Raw genomic sequence first — 16,101 nt, forward strand, 5'->3', positions numbered from 1 at the left:
GATGGTGTTACCTTGTTGGGTCAGGAGACGTCTACAAGAAAGCAACCAAGCTCAGAGAGAGCATCAAGGACCCCCCCCCCCGGTCCTTCTCCTTCTCCTCTTTTTCCTCCTCCTCCACCTCCGCCTCCACAAACCCCATTCCCTTCTAGCACTGATGACGTTAGCTAGTTGGGTTGTAAAACGTCTGCAAGAAAATCACCAAGCTCAGAGAGCACCAAGGACCCCACGGTCTTCCTCATCCTCCTCCTCTTCTTCTCCTCCTCCTCCTCCTCTCCACAAACCCCATTCCCTTCTAGCACTGATGATGTTCCCTAGTTGGGTCATGAGACGTCTGCAAGAAAATCACCAAGCTCAGAGAGCACCAAGGACCCCACAGTCCTCCTCCAACCCCACATTCCCTTCTAGCACTGATGATGTTACCTAGTTGGGTCATGAGACGTCTGCAAGAAAACCACCAAGCTCAGAGAGCACCAAGGACCCCACGGTCTTCCTCCTTCTCTTCTTCTCCTCCTCCTCCTCCTCTCCACAAACCCCATTCCCTTCTAGCACTGATGATGTTCCCTAGTTGGGTCATGAGACGTCTGCAAGAAAATCACCAAGCTCAGAGAGCACCAAGGACCCCACAGTCCTCCTCCAACCCCCACATTCCCTTCTAGCACTGATGATGTTACCTAGTTGGGTCATGAGACGTCTGCAAGAAAACCACCAAGCTCAGAGAGCACCAAGGACCCCACGGTCTTCCTCCTTCTCTTCTTCTCCTCCTCCTCCTCCTCTCCACAAACCCCATTCCCTTCTAGCACTGATGATGTTACCTAGTTGGGTCATGAGACGTCTGTAAGAAAATCACCAAGCTCAGAGAGCACCAAGGACCCCACAGTCCTCCTCCTCCTTCCCTCCTCCTCCAACCCCACATTCCCTTCTAGCACTGATGACGTTAGCTAGTTGGGTTGTGAAACGTCTGCAAGAAAACCACCAAGCTCAGAGAGCGCCAAGGAACCCCCCAGTTCAACCCTAAGCTGCAGTTGTTTTCTTCTTGGTCTCTTGGGGTGTGCAACTGGTCTTACCTTGACCAGAAAGTTAGGACGTCCATAAGTTAAAAAAATGGACTTCGTAGCACCTCTTCATACAACGGGGAACATGACCGCCTAGTCTCAAGGAATGGGGGATTCCTTGCAGGATGCTGCTTAGCTTTTTGGGGTGGGGGGAGTCGGAGGGGGAGGGGAACTCACCTGGAAACGGGGCCCGTTAATTTATTTTCTGTCTTTGCATTTCTCCCTGACTGTAATTGGAATCCTGCGGGCCAACATCCGGCCACCTTTTTTCAGAGTCTTCTCGACACTTAACGTCTTTTTTTTTCCGCAATGGTGTGAGGAGGGATAGGCAGTGCTTCTGTTGTACGAAAAAGGGGCGGTGAAGAAATTGTGTCCCTTTTTCCGCCGAGGCTACGGCGGGAGGGCTGGTGCGTTGGAAAGGAAAAACAGGCAGTGGGAATCGATATTTTTTTCCTTGGTTTTGTTGGTTAGGGCTGATGGGGGCGTGTGGGTTTCTTTCTGGTTGTTTTGCAGGAAGGGTAGACAAAGGCCATGGTGGACATGGCCGTGGGTAGCTGTGAAATTGTGTCATTTGGTTTCCTGTGAAAGGGTTAGGGTCTTTGAGCCACTGGCCGCTCACCCAGGAGTAAAAGCTACGGACCTTTCCGGGCTCCCGTCATTCAATTCTATTGGCCCCGTGGAGAGATTGAGGTCCCTGCCCCCTCCCCACTCCCGGCCTTTCTTGAGAGGGGTCTTGGAATAAAGCCAAACCAGGAATAACCTAGGTTGAGGTCTGGGGCCAAGAGTCACCCTCCCCTCCTTTCCTCTCTTCCTTTCTTCCATCCGTTCCCTCCCTCCCTCTCGCCTTCCTTCCCATCCACCTGTTTCCTCCGTTCCCATCCATTTCCTTCCTTTCCCATCCATCTCCTTCCTTCCTTTCTTCTCACCCATCTATTTCCTTCCTTCCTTGCCACCCATCTATTTCCTTCCTTCTTTCTTTCCCTATTTCCTTCCTTTTCCTTCCTTGCTACCCATCCATTTCCTTCCTTCCCATCCATTTCCTTCCTTCCTTCCTTGCCACCCATCTATTTCCTTCCTTCTTTCTTTCCCTATTTACTTCCTTTTCCTTCCTTGCTACCCATCCATTTCCTTCCTTCCCATCCATTTCCTTCCTTCCTTCCTTGCCACCCATCTATTTCCTTCCTTCTTTCTTTCCCTATTTCCTTCCTTTTCCTTCCTTGCTACCCATCCATTTCCTTCCTTCCCATCCATTTCCTTCCTTCCTTCCTTGCCACCCATCTATTTCCTTCCTTCTTTCTTTCCCTATTTCCTTCCTTTTCCTTCCTTGCTACCCATCCATTTCCTTCCTTCCCATCCATTTCCTTCCTTCCTTCCTTGCCACCCATCTATTTCCTTCCTTCTTTCTTTCCCTATTTCCTTCCATTTCCTTCCTTCCCATCCATTTCCTTCCTTCCTTCCTTCCTTCTTTGCCACCCATCTATTTCCTTCCTTCCTTCCTTGCACCCATCTATTTCCTTCCTTCTTTCTTTCCCTACTTCCTTCCTTCCTTCCTTGCCACCCAACTATTTCCTTCCTTCCTTCCTTCCTTCTTTGCCACCCATCTATTTCCTTCCTCCCTTCCTCACCCATTTCCTTCCTTCCGATCCGTTTCCTTCCTTCCCATCCCTCTCCCTTCTTACTCTCTTCTCCTCCCTTCCTCTCTCTCTCTTTCTCTTCCATCAGTTAGCTCAGACCATCTCTGCTTCCTCGGGGGGGGGGGGACCTGGGGTGGGGTGGGGGTTGCTTGGTGGTCTTGTAACCCCCCTGAAAACCTGTCTTTTGTTTCCTGACTGGCTGCTGGAGGAAGGAGCCCAATTCTTCCCTGTTCCTGGCGGCATCCTTCGGCGTTCAGACCTCCCAGCTTGGGGCAGGCTTCTGTGTTTTTTCCTCTTCCTCCTCCTCCTCTTCCTCCTTCTTCCTCTCTTTAACTAGTTTTCTCCTTTGATGCAGCCTTCACCTCATACAGTTCTCCTGGCCTATCCTTGACGAGTTTCCTTTCCCTTCCTCTCTCTCTCTCTCTCTCCCCCTCTTTTTATCTCTCTCTCTTTTTCTCTTTCTCCCTTGGCTGGCATGCCTGTCTGATGCATGGATGCTTTGTCTACGTGGAGGGGGGGGGGAGACGTTTTTTCACTGCAAAAAAAAATAGCACGATTTGTCCCCCTCCTCTCTCTTTCTTCTCTTTGCTCCCAGGGCATATCTGCATATTTTTCAGCCTGTCCAAGTTCTCTTCTCTTAAGATCTGCAAGGGTTTCCGATATATTCAGCAGGTGGAGGTGATGTTTTCAGAAAATTGGAGGGGAGGGGGGGGAAGAGAAATCTCCCTTTGCATTTAAGTCGATGTTTCTCTCGGCCTGCTCTGAACCAAAATGTACTTCTCCGGCTATGACGAGGCAGTTTCACCCTACGTTTGCCAGAGGAAAATTGCCCTCCGAGAAAACAACGCTGGAAGAGATGATTTCAAAATGCATTTTATGCAGGGTGTTCAAGTATATGTGCATAACTTACGGGAATGTTTCTGCTGTGTGCATAGAAATCAGTATTATTATTGTTATTTTGCCGGTGGTGTGGCGTGACTTCTAATTTATTTATTTACTTAGCGTATGTCAACTGCAGAGGTCATGCAATCACTGATATGTAGATTTAGTTTAAATAAAGCATCTCATCATGTTTATGGGATGACGAAAACCAAGGCAAACAAGCAGAATAGAATAGAATTAGAATAGAATAGAATAGAATAGAATAGAATAGAATATGGAATAGGATAGAATAGAATAGAATAGAATAGAATAGAATAGAATAGAATAGAATAGAATATGGAATAGAATAGAATAGAATAGAATAGAATAGAATAGAATAGAATAGAATAGAATAGAATAGAATATGGAATAGAATAGAATAGAATAGAATAGAATAGAATAGAATATGGAATAGGATAGAATAGAATAGAATAGAATAGAATAGAATAGAATAGAATAGAATAGAATGTGGAATGGAATAGAATAGAATAGAATAGAATAGAATAGAATATGGAATAGAATAGAATAGAATAGAATAGAATAGAATAGAATAGAATAGAATAGAATAGAGCTGGAGGGGACCTTGGAGGTCTTCTAGTCCAGCCCCCTGCTCAAGCAGGAGAACCTATACCATCTCACACAAGTGACTGTCTAGCTAGCCTCTTCTTAAAAACCTGCAGGGATGGAGCACTCATGATTTCTGGTGGCAAGCTGTTCCACTGGTTAATTGTCCTCCCTGTCAGGAAGTTTCTCCATAATTCCAGGTTGCTTCTCTCCTTGATCTGTGGATTTCAATTCCCAGAATTCCCCAGCCAGCATTTATGTGTTTCAACTCTGGTTCTGATTAGGTGCAAGATCATTAAAGAGAGAAGCAAGCTGAAACTAAGGAGAAATTTCCTGACAGTGAGAACAATTAATCACCACGATTTCTGGTGGCATGCTGTTCCACTGGTTAATTGTCCTCCCTGTCAGGAAGTTTATCCTTAATTCCAGGTTGCTTCTCTCCTTGATGAGTTTCCATCCGTTGCTTCTTGTTTGGTGCTTTGGAGAATAACGTGACCCCCTCCCCTTTGTAGCAGCCCCTCAAATACTGGAACACTGCTGTCATGTCTCCCCTATTTCTTCTTTTCTTTAGACTAGCTAGCCAAACCCAAGTCCCGCAGCCATTCTTCATATGTTTTGGTCTCCAGGCCTTGGATCATCTTAGTTGCTCTTCTCTGAACTTTTTCCAAAGCCTCAACATCTTTTTTGTAGTACAGGGACCAAAATTGGTAGGAAGACTAAATTGAGGTTGTGTTTGACAGCTTCTCCCTTGTACTCAGACAGCAATCTCATTGCACCACAAATGTGTACATACATATATTTTTAATTCCTCTTCTTCCTTTTTTAATTATAAATTTACTGAAGAGTGAAAGAGAAACGCCAGACTATTAAACGTACCAGGTAGTCCTCGACTTACAACCATTTGTTTCGTCACTGTTTGAAAGTTACAGCTGCACTGAAAAAAAAAGGGGCTTATGGCTGGTCCTCACACTTACGACCGTTGCAGCAATCCTGTAGTCACGTGATCAGATGGAAACTCATCAAGGAGAGAAGCAACCTAGAACTAAGGAAGAATTTCCTGACAGTTAGAACAGTTAACCAGCAGAACGACCTGCGTCCAGAAGTATTGAATGCTCCAACACGCCTTGGGGCACGAAAACAGGCTGCTGCAGGGTGCGAAAATGAGATGCTGCCACGCCACGGGGCGCAAAAATGGGCCACCACCGCACTGTGGGCTGCAAAAACAGGCGCCATCGTGCACAGAAATGGGGCGCTGTGCTGCGTGAGAATGGTGCAGGGCTAGCGAGTGTCATGCAAGGGCTAGCCCCGCCCTGTTTGTGTCACGGGCATGCTTGTGACCCCACGTGCGTGCGTGCACATGTGCGCGCATGTAAAATGCTTCCCCCTCCCTTTCCCTCCAGTGTGCTAGCTGAGAAAGGTTGGTGACCTCTGCTCCAACACTGGAAATTTCTAAGAAGAGACTGGACAGCCATTTGTCTGAAATGGTATAGGGTTTCCTGCCTGAGCAGGGGGTTGGACTAGATGACCTCCAAGGTCCCTTCCAACTTTGCTATTCTATTCTGTTCTGTTCCGTTCTATTCCATTCCATTCCATATTCTCTTCTCTTCTCTTCTCTTCTCTTCTCTTCTCTTCTCTTCTCTTCTCTTCTCTTCTCTTCTCCTCTTCTCTCCTCTCCTCTCCTCTCTTCTCTTCTCTTCTCTTCTCTTTTCTCTCCAAGTGCGATTGTTATCCTTGACTCTTCAGACTGAGCAGGATCTATGGTATCTTCTCCAGGAGACATCTCCCAGGCTTGCTCATCATATCTGGAACCTCTTCTATGCAGATATGCCCTTTTCTTTTCCTTCCCTCCAAGGTGTCCTGACACTACATCTCTGCTTAGCTTTTTCCCTAATCCATCCATCCTCTCCGCTTGCAAATGTCCCTGGTCCCAAATCATCCATGCAACCATCCCTGGCTTGGCTGGTGCCCCTTCTCTGCCCTGCATGGCGTGTTTTTTCACAGCATTTCTCCACTAAAGTGGGCCCCTCCCAAGCGTCAAAACCCCAAGATTTTTTGTTAAAAACAAATCCATTAAACTAAAGGTAACGTATTCTCTCTCTCTTTTTTTTAATCTTAAAATAAGTTGGTCTTTTAACTCTTCAAGTACCATAGACGGTAGACTTGGATGCCTAGAAAATCTCTAAAATGTGTCCAAAAAAAAAAAACAACCCCAGAGATTAGGAGGAAAAAAAATGGGATTATTGGGATGAAAAAAAAGAAGACACGTTGCCCTAATTCATCCAAAATTCATAGATTCGCCTTTTCTTTTTTTTTTTCTTTTTTTTTTTTTTTGGCGAAGTCGTTTCATTTCCCCTTTGGATAAATCCTTTCTCTCCTCAACGCTGGCTTAGTTAGATGGCTGAAGGACACCAAAGGATCAGAAACTCTATTGCCCAATGGAGCAATTTGACAGTAGGGAAACCTTTTTTTAAAAAAAAAAAAATGAAGTTTCGGAAGATGTAGAATTGCTTCTTTTTTTTGTTTTGTTTTAAATAGACAGTGGCCTGAAGTTGGGGTCTCCAATGTCTATGGTACCTAAAGGGTTAAAATAAAAATTTAAAAATCCTTATTGCTTCGGTATGAAAGCTCAAGTCAGGGTCCGTTGTTGAGGTTTGGACAGTCAACCTTTAACACGTGTGAAGTGTGCAAAAGGTGAGTACTGGCTGATTCACAGGCTGATCCACCTATACAGCCCAACCTGTTCCCTCTGGAAAGTCCACTTCAAATGGCCTGTCCTAATTTGCACACCTTTGGATAGCTGCCCGGTCTTTGGTGGGCCTCAGTGAGGAAGAGGGCAGTGCCCACGGCTGGTGTGGGCGCGCACGCACACACAACCATCCCAGTTGCTTAATCTCCCTTACCCCTCGGTCCAGAAAATGCAAGGGCCTGCCTACATGCTAACACACCCACACCCACCTGCGCACCTGCCACCTTGAATTCACACACAGGTTGGGCTGGATTGTGAAGGAAACTCCTTGTGGATCCTCTCCACAGCAAGGCCAGCGTGGGGTGGCAACTTGGCCAAGACGGTACGGTCCCGAAAAGTTCTAGCATGGAGCGTTCCCTTGGCCCATTGGCTTAGCCAGAGGGGAAAAAAACCAGTCCATGTATTTTATCTGACCTGTCCTGAAGTGGATTGCTTAGAAGGGTGAGTGGACAGACACCCCTTCCCCCTAAGCCGCTGGGAATCGGGCTGGCAAAAGTTGGAAGTCTGCATGTTGGGGTGCTGTACCCTGCCCCCTCTTTTCTGGAAGTAGAATTTACTGGGTTGAGGACTCAATGTTTTCAAAACCACCCAGAATCTGGTAGGTCTGATTTGAGTGAGTTTCTTGATGAAGGTTAGATAAGGTGATCTGGTTGAGGATTGTGGGTAGAAAAAGACCCCCTGTCAGACAGCTCTCTGTCGGGCACAAATTAAGAATTAAAACCCATTCCTCAGAGGTTTGGTTTAGTGCTTCTTGTTTAGCCACATTTCAACCTGTAGCTTATTCAGTGCTTCTTGTTTACCCTAGTTTAATCCTTTAGCTCAGGGGTCCCCAACCTGTGGTCTGCGGACCAGGATCGGGCCATGGGCTCCTGGCCCGTGGGCTGTGGAAAAGGCTGGCTGGTGCACGCACGCGTGGGCGTACATTCCGCCCCCCCACACACACACTTGCGCTAGCACCCGTGCATGCGTGCTAGCCTGGGTGTTTTGTGTGGCCCATTTGCGCATGTGTGAATGGACCACTAGCCACCGTGTGGGTGCGCAGCCATTTGGGCGTGCGTGCAGCACCAGTGCATGTTGTCAGCATGAACATGGCTGCTAGTGCCGCGCTAGTCTGCGTGGCCTCATGTGCGCATGTGCGTGCACGCACGCCAGTTTTGAAGCTGCTCTCCTTCCCTCTGGCTCTTGAGCCCAGAAAGGTTGGAGGCCTCTGCTTTAGCTTGTTTAATGCTTCTTGTTTAGCCTATTCATTCATTTACTCCAGTGTTTCTCAAACTTAGCCATCTTATGACCTGTGGACTTCAACTCCCAGAATTCCTCAGCTGGCTTGCTGAGAGTTGAAGTCTACTTGTGTTAAAGTGGCCAATTGTGAGAAGCATGGATTTAAATCAGGGGTCTTCAAACTTGGCCCTTTTATGACTTGTGGACTTCAACTCCCAGAATTCCTCAGCCAGCCAGGGAGGAAGATCCCTGATTTAAACCATTTGCGTGGCTGCCTGTCTCACTTACAGGAACTCCTGTAAGCACTGTGGCAAGGAGATTGGGTTCAGCTGTCCTCTTGAGAAAAACCACGTTTTCCAAATAAAAATGGGATGTAGAATGAGGTCCTTCTTCAGCATTTTACTCAACAAGTCCAAATTTTGGCAAGGATAGTTTGCCAAGCAATAAAATAAATGTGGCTGGATGCTTTCCTTAGTGATACTCTAGGCTTTTGAACCCCAGAATCTTTAAGCTGGGTAGACTTCAACTCTTAGAATACTCCAGCCAGCCATGCTGGCTGGGGAATTCTGGGAGTTGAAGTCTACCCAGCTTAAAAGATACTGAGGTTCAGAAACACAGTTTTAGTGGATCCTACCCTTGACTAGATGCCCTTGAGAATCTTCCCACCTGCGTGAGTCTGTGATCACCTGGGGCAAAATAAATTGAATTACAGAAGAGGAATTGAAAGTTGAATTTCATGCCTCAAATTATACAGCTTATAACAGGCACCTTCTCCTCACCCAAAAGAGGTAGACTCTGCAGGAAAAACAATAAATCCAGCATAAATCCAGGTCATTTTCGGCACTGCACAAATCTATCCTTGAGGAAGATTTATGACAATTTGATTGTCTTTGATTGGGATGATGGACTTCTCCCAATTTTGAAGCAGAGTTTTCAGAAACTCAAGCAACGTATATCAGGGCTTGTATTTTTGGTGCTGAAGATTTTTTTTTAAAAAAAATGATTTAAAACAGGCTGACCTATTTCCTTTTCAAACCTCCCCAATTAAATAGTAAAAAGGACAAACCCGGAATGCAGTAATGGGATTATTGGAAGGCGTAGAAATTCAGCACAAAAGACTAAAAACGAAGCAGAATCGAGACGGGACTAATTTTGTAATCCACCAGCCATGCTTAAATACGCGTAAAAAAATTAGATTGGGCGTCTCTCCTTCTCCCCATAATCTGAAATATTTTATGGGTTGGGAATGGACAAAACGTCATACAGCTAGTCCTCGACTTACGATCACAATTGGTGAAGCGAGACAGCTTGTTAAGTGAGTTTTGGCCCATTTTACGACCTTTCTGGTCACAGTCGTTAAGTGAACCTTTGCAGTTGATAAGTTAGTAAGCCGGTTGTTAAGTGAATCTGGCGTATCCCCCTCCCCCTTGACTTTTCTTGTCAGAAAGTCGCAAAAGGGGATTGTGTGAACCCCCGGCGCACAGCAACCATCGTAAGCTAGATGACGAGCCTCTGAATTCTGACCACATGATCGGGGCGATGCACATTTTTCAGTATCATAACTTGGAACGGTCACTAAACGAGCCGTTGTAAGTCGAGGATTACCTGTGTCTTGTATTTCGGGAGACTTTTTTCCACCATAAGATGATTTTGACAGGGTCAAAACAGGAAAGCTAGATTCTTAGAAGGCAAAAATTAACACCCTGTCGGGAGCAAGCAATTCCAGTGTCTGAGCTTGTTTCACAATTGTCAGAAAAAATTGCGTAAGAAAAATATACCGTATTTTCCAGCGTATAAGACAACTGGGCGTATAAGACGACCCCCCAACTTTGGGGATGATTTTCAAGATTTTTCGTCTTATACGCCGGAAAATCAGCAAGCCCAGGAAGGCACGCCCTCCCCTCTCACTGTGGAGGAAGCAGGGCAGGCTGGCGTCTGGCGGGAGCCAGCAGGGCAGTCCTGCGCACACGCGCGCTCCCCGGCTGTTAAGGAGCACTCTTTAGCAGCCGGGGAGTGCGCGCGTGTGCAGGACTGCCCTGCCGGCTCCCGCCCGACGCTCTTCCCTCTTGAGGCAGCATCCCCGAGGACTCCTTAGGAGCCGGGGAGCGATGCTGCCTCAAGAGGGAAGAGCGTCGGGCGGGAGCCAGCAGGGCAGTCCTGCGCATGCGCGCACTCCCCAGCATCGCTCCCCGGCTCCAGCCTGCCCTGCTTCCTCCACAGTGAGAGGGGAGGGCATGCCTTCCCAGGCTCGCTGATTTTCCGGCGTGTAAGACGACCCCCCAACTTTTGAGATGATTTTCATGGGTTAAAAAGTCATCTTATACGCCGGAAAATACGGTACTGATAAGTTTTCACCACCCCATTGTGATCTCCCTCAGCGGGGCTTTTGATTTTGACCCTTTGTCTTCAAAATGCTGAATAATCCAGCTATGGGGTTGATTTCACCTGATGGGTAGTCCTCAACTTACCACCACAACGGGGCCCAACATTTCTGTCTCTAAGCGAGACAGCTTGTTTGAGCAAGTTTGGTCCCGTTTTATGGCCTTTACAGACACCGTCGTGAATCAAAACGCTGCAGTTGTTAAGTGAGTCGCACGGCTGTTAAGAGAATCTGGCTTCCCCCATTGGCTTTGCTGGTTAGAAGGTCGCAAAAAGGGAAATTGCCTGATCCCGAGGACGCTGCGACCGTCGTAAATATGAGTCAGTTGTCAAGTGTCCGAATTTTGATCATGTGACCATGGGGAATACTGCAGCAGCCATGAGTGCAAAAAACGATCATAAGTCACTTTTTTCAGTGCCGTTGTAACTTTGAACGGTCACCAAACGAACTGTTGTAAGCCGAGGACTACCTATAATCAGGGGTAGGCAACCTTGGCTCTTTTATGACTCATGGACTTCAACTCCCAGAATTCCTGAGCCAGCCATGCTGAGGGGAAAGGGAGAAGTTTCCAAGCTGAGCCATGCTGGCTCAGGAATTCTGGGAGTTGAAGTCCACAAGTCATAAAAGAGACAAGGTTGCCTACCCCTGGCCTAGGCCTAGGCCGCTTTATGACTCGTGGACTTCAACTCCCAGAATTCCTGAGCCAGCCACGCTGAGGGGAAAGGGAGAGGTTTCCAAGCTGAGCCATGCTGGCTCAGGAATTCTGGGAGTTGAAGTCCACGAGTCATAAAAGAGCCAAGGTTGCCTACTCCTGCCCTATATTAAATTTCCACCTATATCACAGTCTGAAGTGACTCTGATCGGGCAAAGCTGGCACAGCTCTTTTTTTATTACAGCTTTACCTTATCAAGGGCACCTTCATTTGTGGGAAAATGCGTAATATAATAATAATATAATAATAAACTTGGAAGGGACCTTGGAGGTCATCTAGTCCAACCCCCTGCTTTATTATTGATTATTGGGGGATAATGTGGCTGTTTGCTTATCTCTAAAAAAAGACCTGGGGATATCTGGCCTTTTGGCTGTCCCTTTTGGGGCCCTGAGGATTTTTTTTTTATTATTTTGAAGGCGACTCTTTTTTTCTTTTTTTAACTTTACGTATGTGTGTGGGTGTGTGCCTACACACCCTCGCAGCCCTATTGTTTCGGCCCTCCTGTGGCCTTTGGGGAAATTAATTGCCCCTGCCTTAAAGAAGGGAGAAGCACTCTTTGCAACAAACACATCGCTGGGTTAATTTTCAATTGGATTAAGACTAGGCATTGAGAAGTGGTACCCGTAATTTAAATAAAAATAAACATCTCCGTGAGGAGGAAAGTGCGAGTAAGTGCTTTTCCATTTAAATTAGTTTGACCTGGTTGCCAGAGAAGAAGACGGGCTTGGCATAACATTTGCAAATATTGCTCTCCTTATTTTGAGTACCCACTATTTTTCAGCCTGTGTATCCTGATTGAAATGAGTATAGGAGGCCCGTGGAATTCTGGGAGTTGAAGTCCACCCATCTTAAATGTGGCTGAGCTTGAGAAACACTTTCTGAAACACACACACACACACACACACACACACACACGGTTGAATTTGGTTTGGAAAGCTGGCCCTACTCATTTCAATCAGGATTTACACCTTTCCGGGAAAGAGTAGCCTCAGGGACAAGAACAGGACTGTGATTTGAACCCAGAACTCTCTTGGCACCACTTGAAAACAAGGGGCCTCTCTGTTGCTTTCTCTGCTGAAGCCTGTTATATGTAGCCAGGTTGGAGGGCAGGAATATGGGTGTTTTTTTTGGGGGGGAGCCAGTGAGTTCAGGCCAGGAACTAGGAATTTGACTAGGAATCTTCCGTGAATCCCATCGTCCCCAGCTGAGCTTTCGTGAGACAGTCCGATAAAGTTAACCAGTGCTGAAGGTAGGTAAACCAGACTACTGAACGTGGACTCTAGAAGGCTTTGCTTGATGAATAATTTGAGGATTATTATTATTATTATTATGGTTATTTCCCTTATTTTATTTTATTTTGAACCCAACAATTTGTGTTTTTTTTATCGCTTGATTTCTTTGCTTTCCAAACTTCTCTTGTTGCTTTTGATTGTCTGTCGCTGGTTCTTTTGGAGGGCTAGTTAAGAAATGGAGATGTGTGAATTCTGGAACAGTTTGCGAATTATTTTCACCCTCCTTCCCCTGAATACAAATCTCTAACACCAGTAATCTCCAAATTTGGCAACTTCAAGACTTATGAACTGGACTTCAATTCCCAGAATTCCTCAGCCACTCGAGACTGGGGGATTCTGGGAATTGAAGTCCACAAGTCTTAAAGTTGCCAAGTTTGGAGATCCCTGCCCTAAAGAAATCAGGAAGCCCAACAGACAATTTCTTTGAGCCTCCAGAAATTTTTTTTTAAAAGAAAGGCGAAAGAGAAAATGTTGCTTATACCTTGTTAACTAGATTTTATCAAGATGTATTAGCTGTAAAGCTTGCCAGGGGTCAGATATCTCAAAACTACAGATAGTTCTCGACTTACAACCATTCCTTTAGCGACCAGTCAAAATTACAACGCCACTGGAAAAAAAGTGACGAGACCGGTCCTCACTATTACGACCGTTGCAGCATTCCCACGCTTATGTGTTCCAAATTAGGCTGCTTGGCAACCAACATGCATTTACAGCGGCTACAGCATCCCAAGGTCACATGAAAGCCATTGGCGGCTTCTGACCAGCCGGCTTTGGATCCTAATGGGGAGCTGGATTCACTTAACGACCATGTGATTCACTTAACAACTGCAAGTCTTTCTGTCAGAGCATGCACAATCTTATTGCACTGAGATCATCCAAGAGTGAACACAGTAAACAGTGGTCTATATTAAATGATGGTTTATCTTATATTATCTACAACAGGGGTGTCGAACTGCTGGCCCACGGGCCGGATGCATCATAGCAAAACTGCGCCCATCCCATTGCCGGCAATGGCAAAAAATGACATTGCGAGTTTGACACCCCTGATTTACAATATCATACACCAGGAACAATATACGTACACGTGTGAATACAGCAGGCTCCAACAAACCACAGTTACAGCAGGAAAAGGAAGAGAGAGAACACATCTGCAGAGCCTTCCCTTTTATACAAAGGCTATTAAAGAGACACAGACCCAGCTGGCTCTTAAAAGGACACAGACCCTGCTGAGTCATTCCCTTCCCTTTTATACAAAGGCTCTTAAAGAGACACAGACCCAGCTGGCTCTTAAAGGGACAAAGACCCTGCTGTGTCATTCCCAACATTACATCATACATCTTACATTATACAAGCTAGTTAGCTGTTAAATTATCACCTTGACACTTTCACAACCCTGGAGAGAAAAGGTTGCAAAATCAGGCACATCCGCCTTAACAATGGTAAGTCTGGTTTCGATTGTGGTCGTAAGTCGAGGACTACCTGTATAACTCCCGACTAAGCTGCTTTCAAGGGCTGCCTTGCTGAAGCCGGAAAGGTGAATATGAATTGGGCACATTTTTAAGCAGAAAAGAGGGGCAAAGCTTCCCCATAAAGATTTTCCTTCTTTACCAACTTAACGTTGGTTACCACTGGCCAGCCTGGCATCTGGAGGGCATCCAGTTGTTGGAAACAGCTGGAAAAACTTCCTTTCTGCTCTGGGCACTAAAAGACTTAGTAAGGGTTATAAATTGCCATTTGGAAAATGGAGCTTAGCGAACGGAGACGATTCCGACCATTTTCCTTTGATTGCAGAGAAGGGATTCAGGAAAGGAATGGATCCCTCTTGGATTTGAGGTCAGGTTGGGAAGGAAACAGATCCGGAGAGCAGATTTGATTGCTTCTTGTTGGAATTGCAGAGGGAGTAGATCCCACGGCCCCGTGTTTTTCCCAGTGATGGGAATACGATGGATGACAGGAAGGATTTATCCTTTATAAGAATGGAAGAAGCACAATGTTCTATGCCAGTGTTTCTCGCCTGTGGGAGCTTTAAGATGGGTGGACTTCAACACTCAGAATTCCCCAGCCAGCAGTGCTGGCTGGGGAATTCTGGGAGTTGAAGTCCACCCATCTTAAAATCCCCACAGTTGAGAAACACTGATCTCTGTGCTCTTTTTATGCTCCAGTTTGTCACTTGCAGGCTAAAATATTTGATGGAAAATTTATTCCACAAAGCAGCCCTCGGGCCCTGTCTCGCCCACAACCAGAGAGGCAGAAACTCAAAATGGCTGCCACAATCGTGCCCTGGTGAGCGCCATCTTGACTTTTTTGACTTCCTAAGCGCTATAGCTAGCAGCTAGCCCAACCTAACCCTGTGTCTCGTGAGTTGCCTGCATTTACGTTGCCACCTCCGCTTGCCTTTCTCCCCCCGCCCCAGTTAATCCTTTGTTTATTTCAGTTTTCGCAGAAAACAAGCCCCCCTTTTTTTTAAATTTTAAAAAAGAACAAAGTTTCTTTTCGTTTTTTCAAGTTTTTGTGCTCCCCGGACCAAGTTTATTTTGGCGCGTTTCGTTTCGGGGGTTTTTGTTATCATTTTTTTTCTTTTTTTTTCCTTTTATCTTTCCTATATTTTGTTTTCCGCCCGCCCCCACCCCCTCTTCCCTTCTTCCCTCGATTCCCGCCACCCCAAAACTACCCCTCCCGCTACCGTAGAACCGTCCGCCCCCCCTCAAGACGTAAAATGTGTCAGCACCAGGTCCACGGCCATTCTGGTAAGTTGGCAACCACCTCCGGTGGAGAGGCAAAACGGTGACTTGGAAGGCTATAGCGTTCGTTATCGAGCCCTGGATCCCGAGGTCAGCGAACTGAAAGAGGTGAAGGATATCCCCGCCGCAACCACCCACATCACCCTTGAAGCCCTGGAGAAATGGACGGAGTACCGCATCGCCGTGGTGGCGCATACGATTATGGGGCCCGGCCCGGAAAGCTCGCCCGTCATTATCCGTACCGACGAAGATGGTAAGTGGGACTTTCCCCTATCTTTATTTGTGTATGTATTTGTATCCCGCCTATATTATTTTGACCAATCCCGTTAGGTGGAAAATGTTAGCCGACACGACTTTCTCCTCCTATTTTCCCCACAACAACAACCCTGTGAGGTGGGTTGGGCTGAGAAAGATGGACTGGAGCTAAATCATCCAGCTGACCTTTGTGGTTAAGGCGGGACTAGAACTCACCATCTCCTGGTGATTGGCCCAAAGTCACCCAGCTGGCTTTCGTGCCTAAGGCGGGACTAGAACTCACCGTCTCCTGGTGATTGGCCCAAAGTCACCCAGCTGGCTTTCATGCCTAAGGCGGGACTACAACTCACTGTCTCCTAGTGATTGGCCCAAAGTCACCCAGCTGGCTTTCATGCCTAAGGCGGGACTAGAACTCACCGTCTCCTGGTGATTGGCCCAAAGTACCCAACTGGCTTTCATGCCTAAGGCAGGACTACAACTCACCTCCTAGTGATTGGCCCAAAGTCACCCAGCTGGCTTTCATGCCTAAGGCGGGACTAGAACTCATCATCTCCTGGTGATTGGCCCAAAGCCACCTTGCTGGCTT

The 16,101-nt window shown here is 46.7% G+C and overlaps 1 protein-coding gene across 1 annotated transcript in view; it reads left to right on the plus strand.

Annotated features, from left to right (window-relative positions):
- PTPRS (protein tyrosine phosphatase receptor type S) overlaps window positions 1-16,101 on the plus strand; it is a 256,467-nt gene that overhangs the window by 143,397 nt on the left and 96,969 nt on the right. Inside the window, 1 exon segment of the mRNA XM_083365216.1 lies at window positions 15,208-15,513. Within this exon segment, the coding sequence (XP_083221342.1) occupies window positions 15,208-15,513 (306 nt within the window).

The sequence above is a fragment of the Vipera ursinii genome (genome assembly GCF_947247035.1).
Source record: "Vipera ursinii genome assembly, chromosome: 1".
NCBI lineage: Eukaryota > Metazoa > Chordata > Lepidosauria > Squamata > Viperidae > Vipera > Vipera ursinii.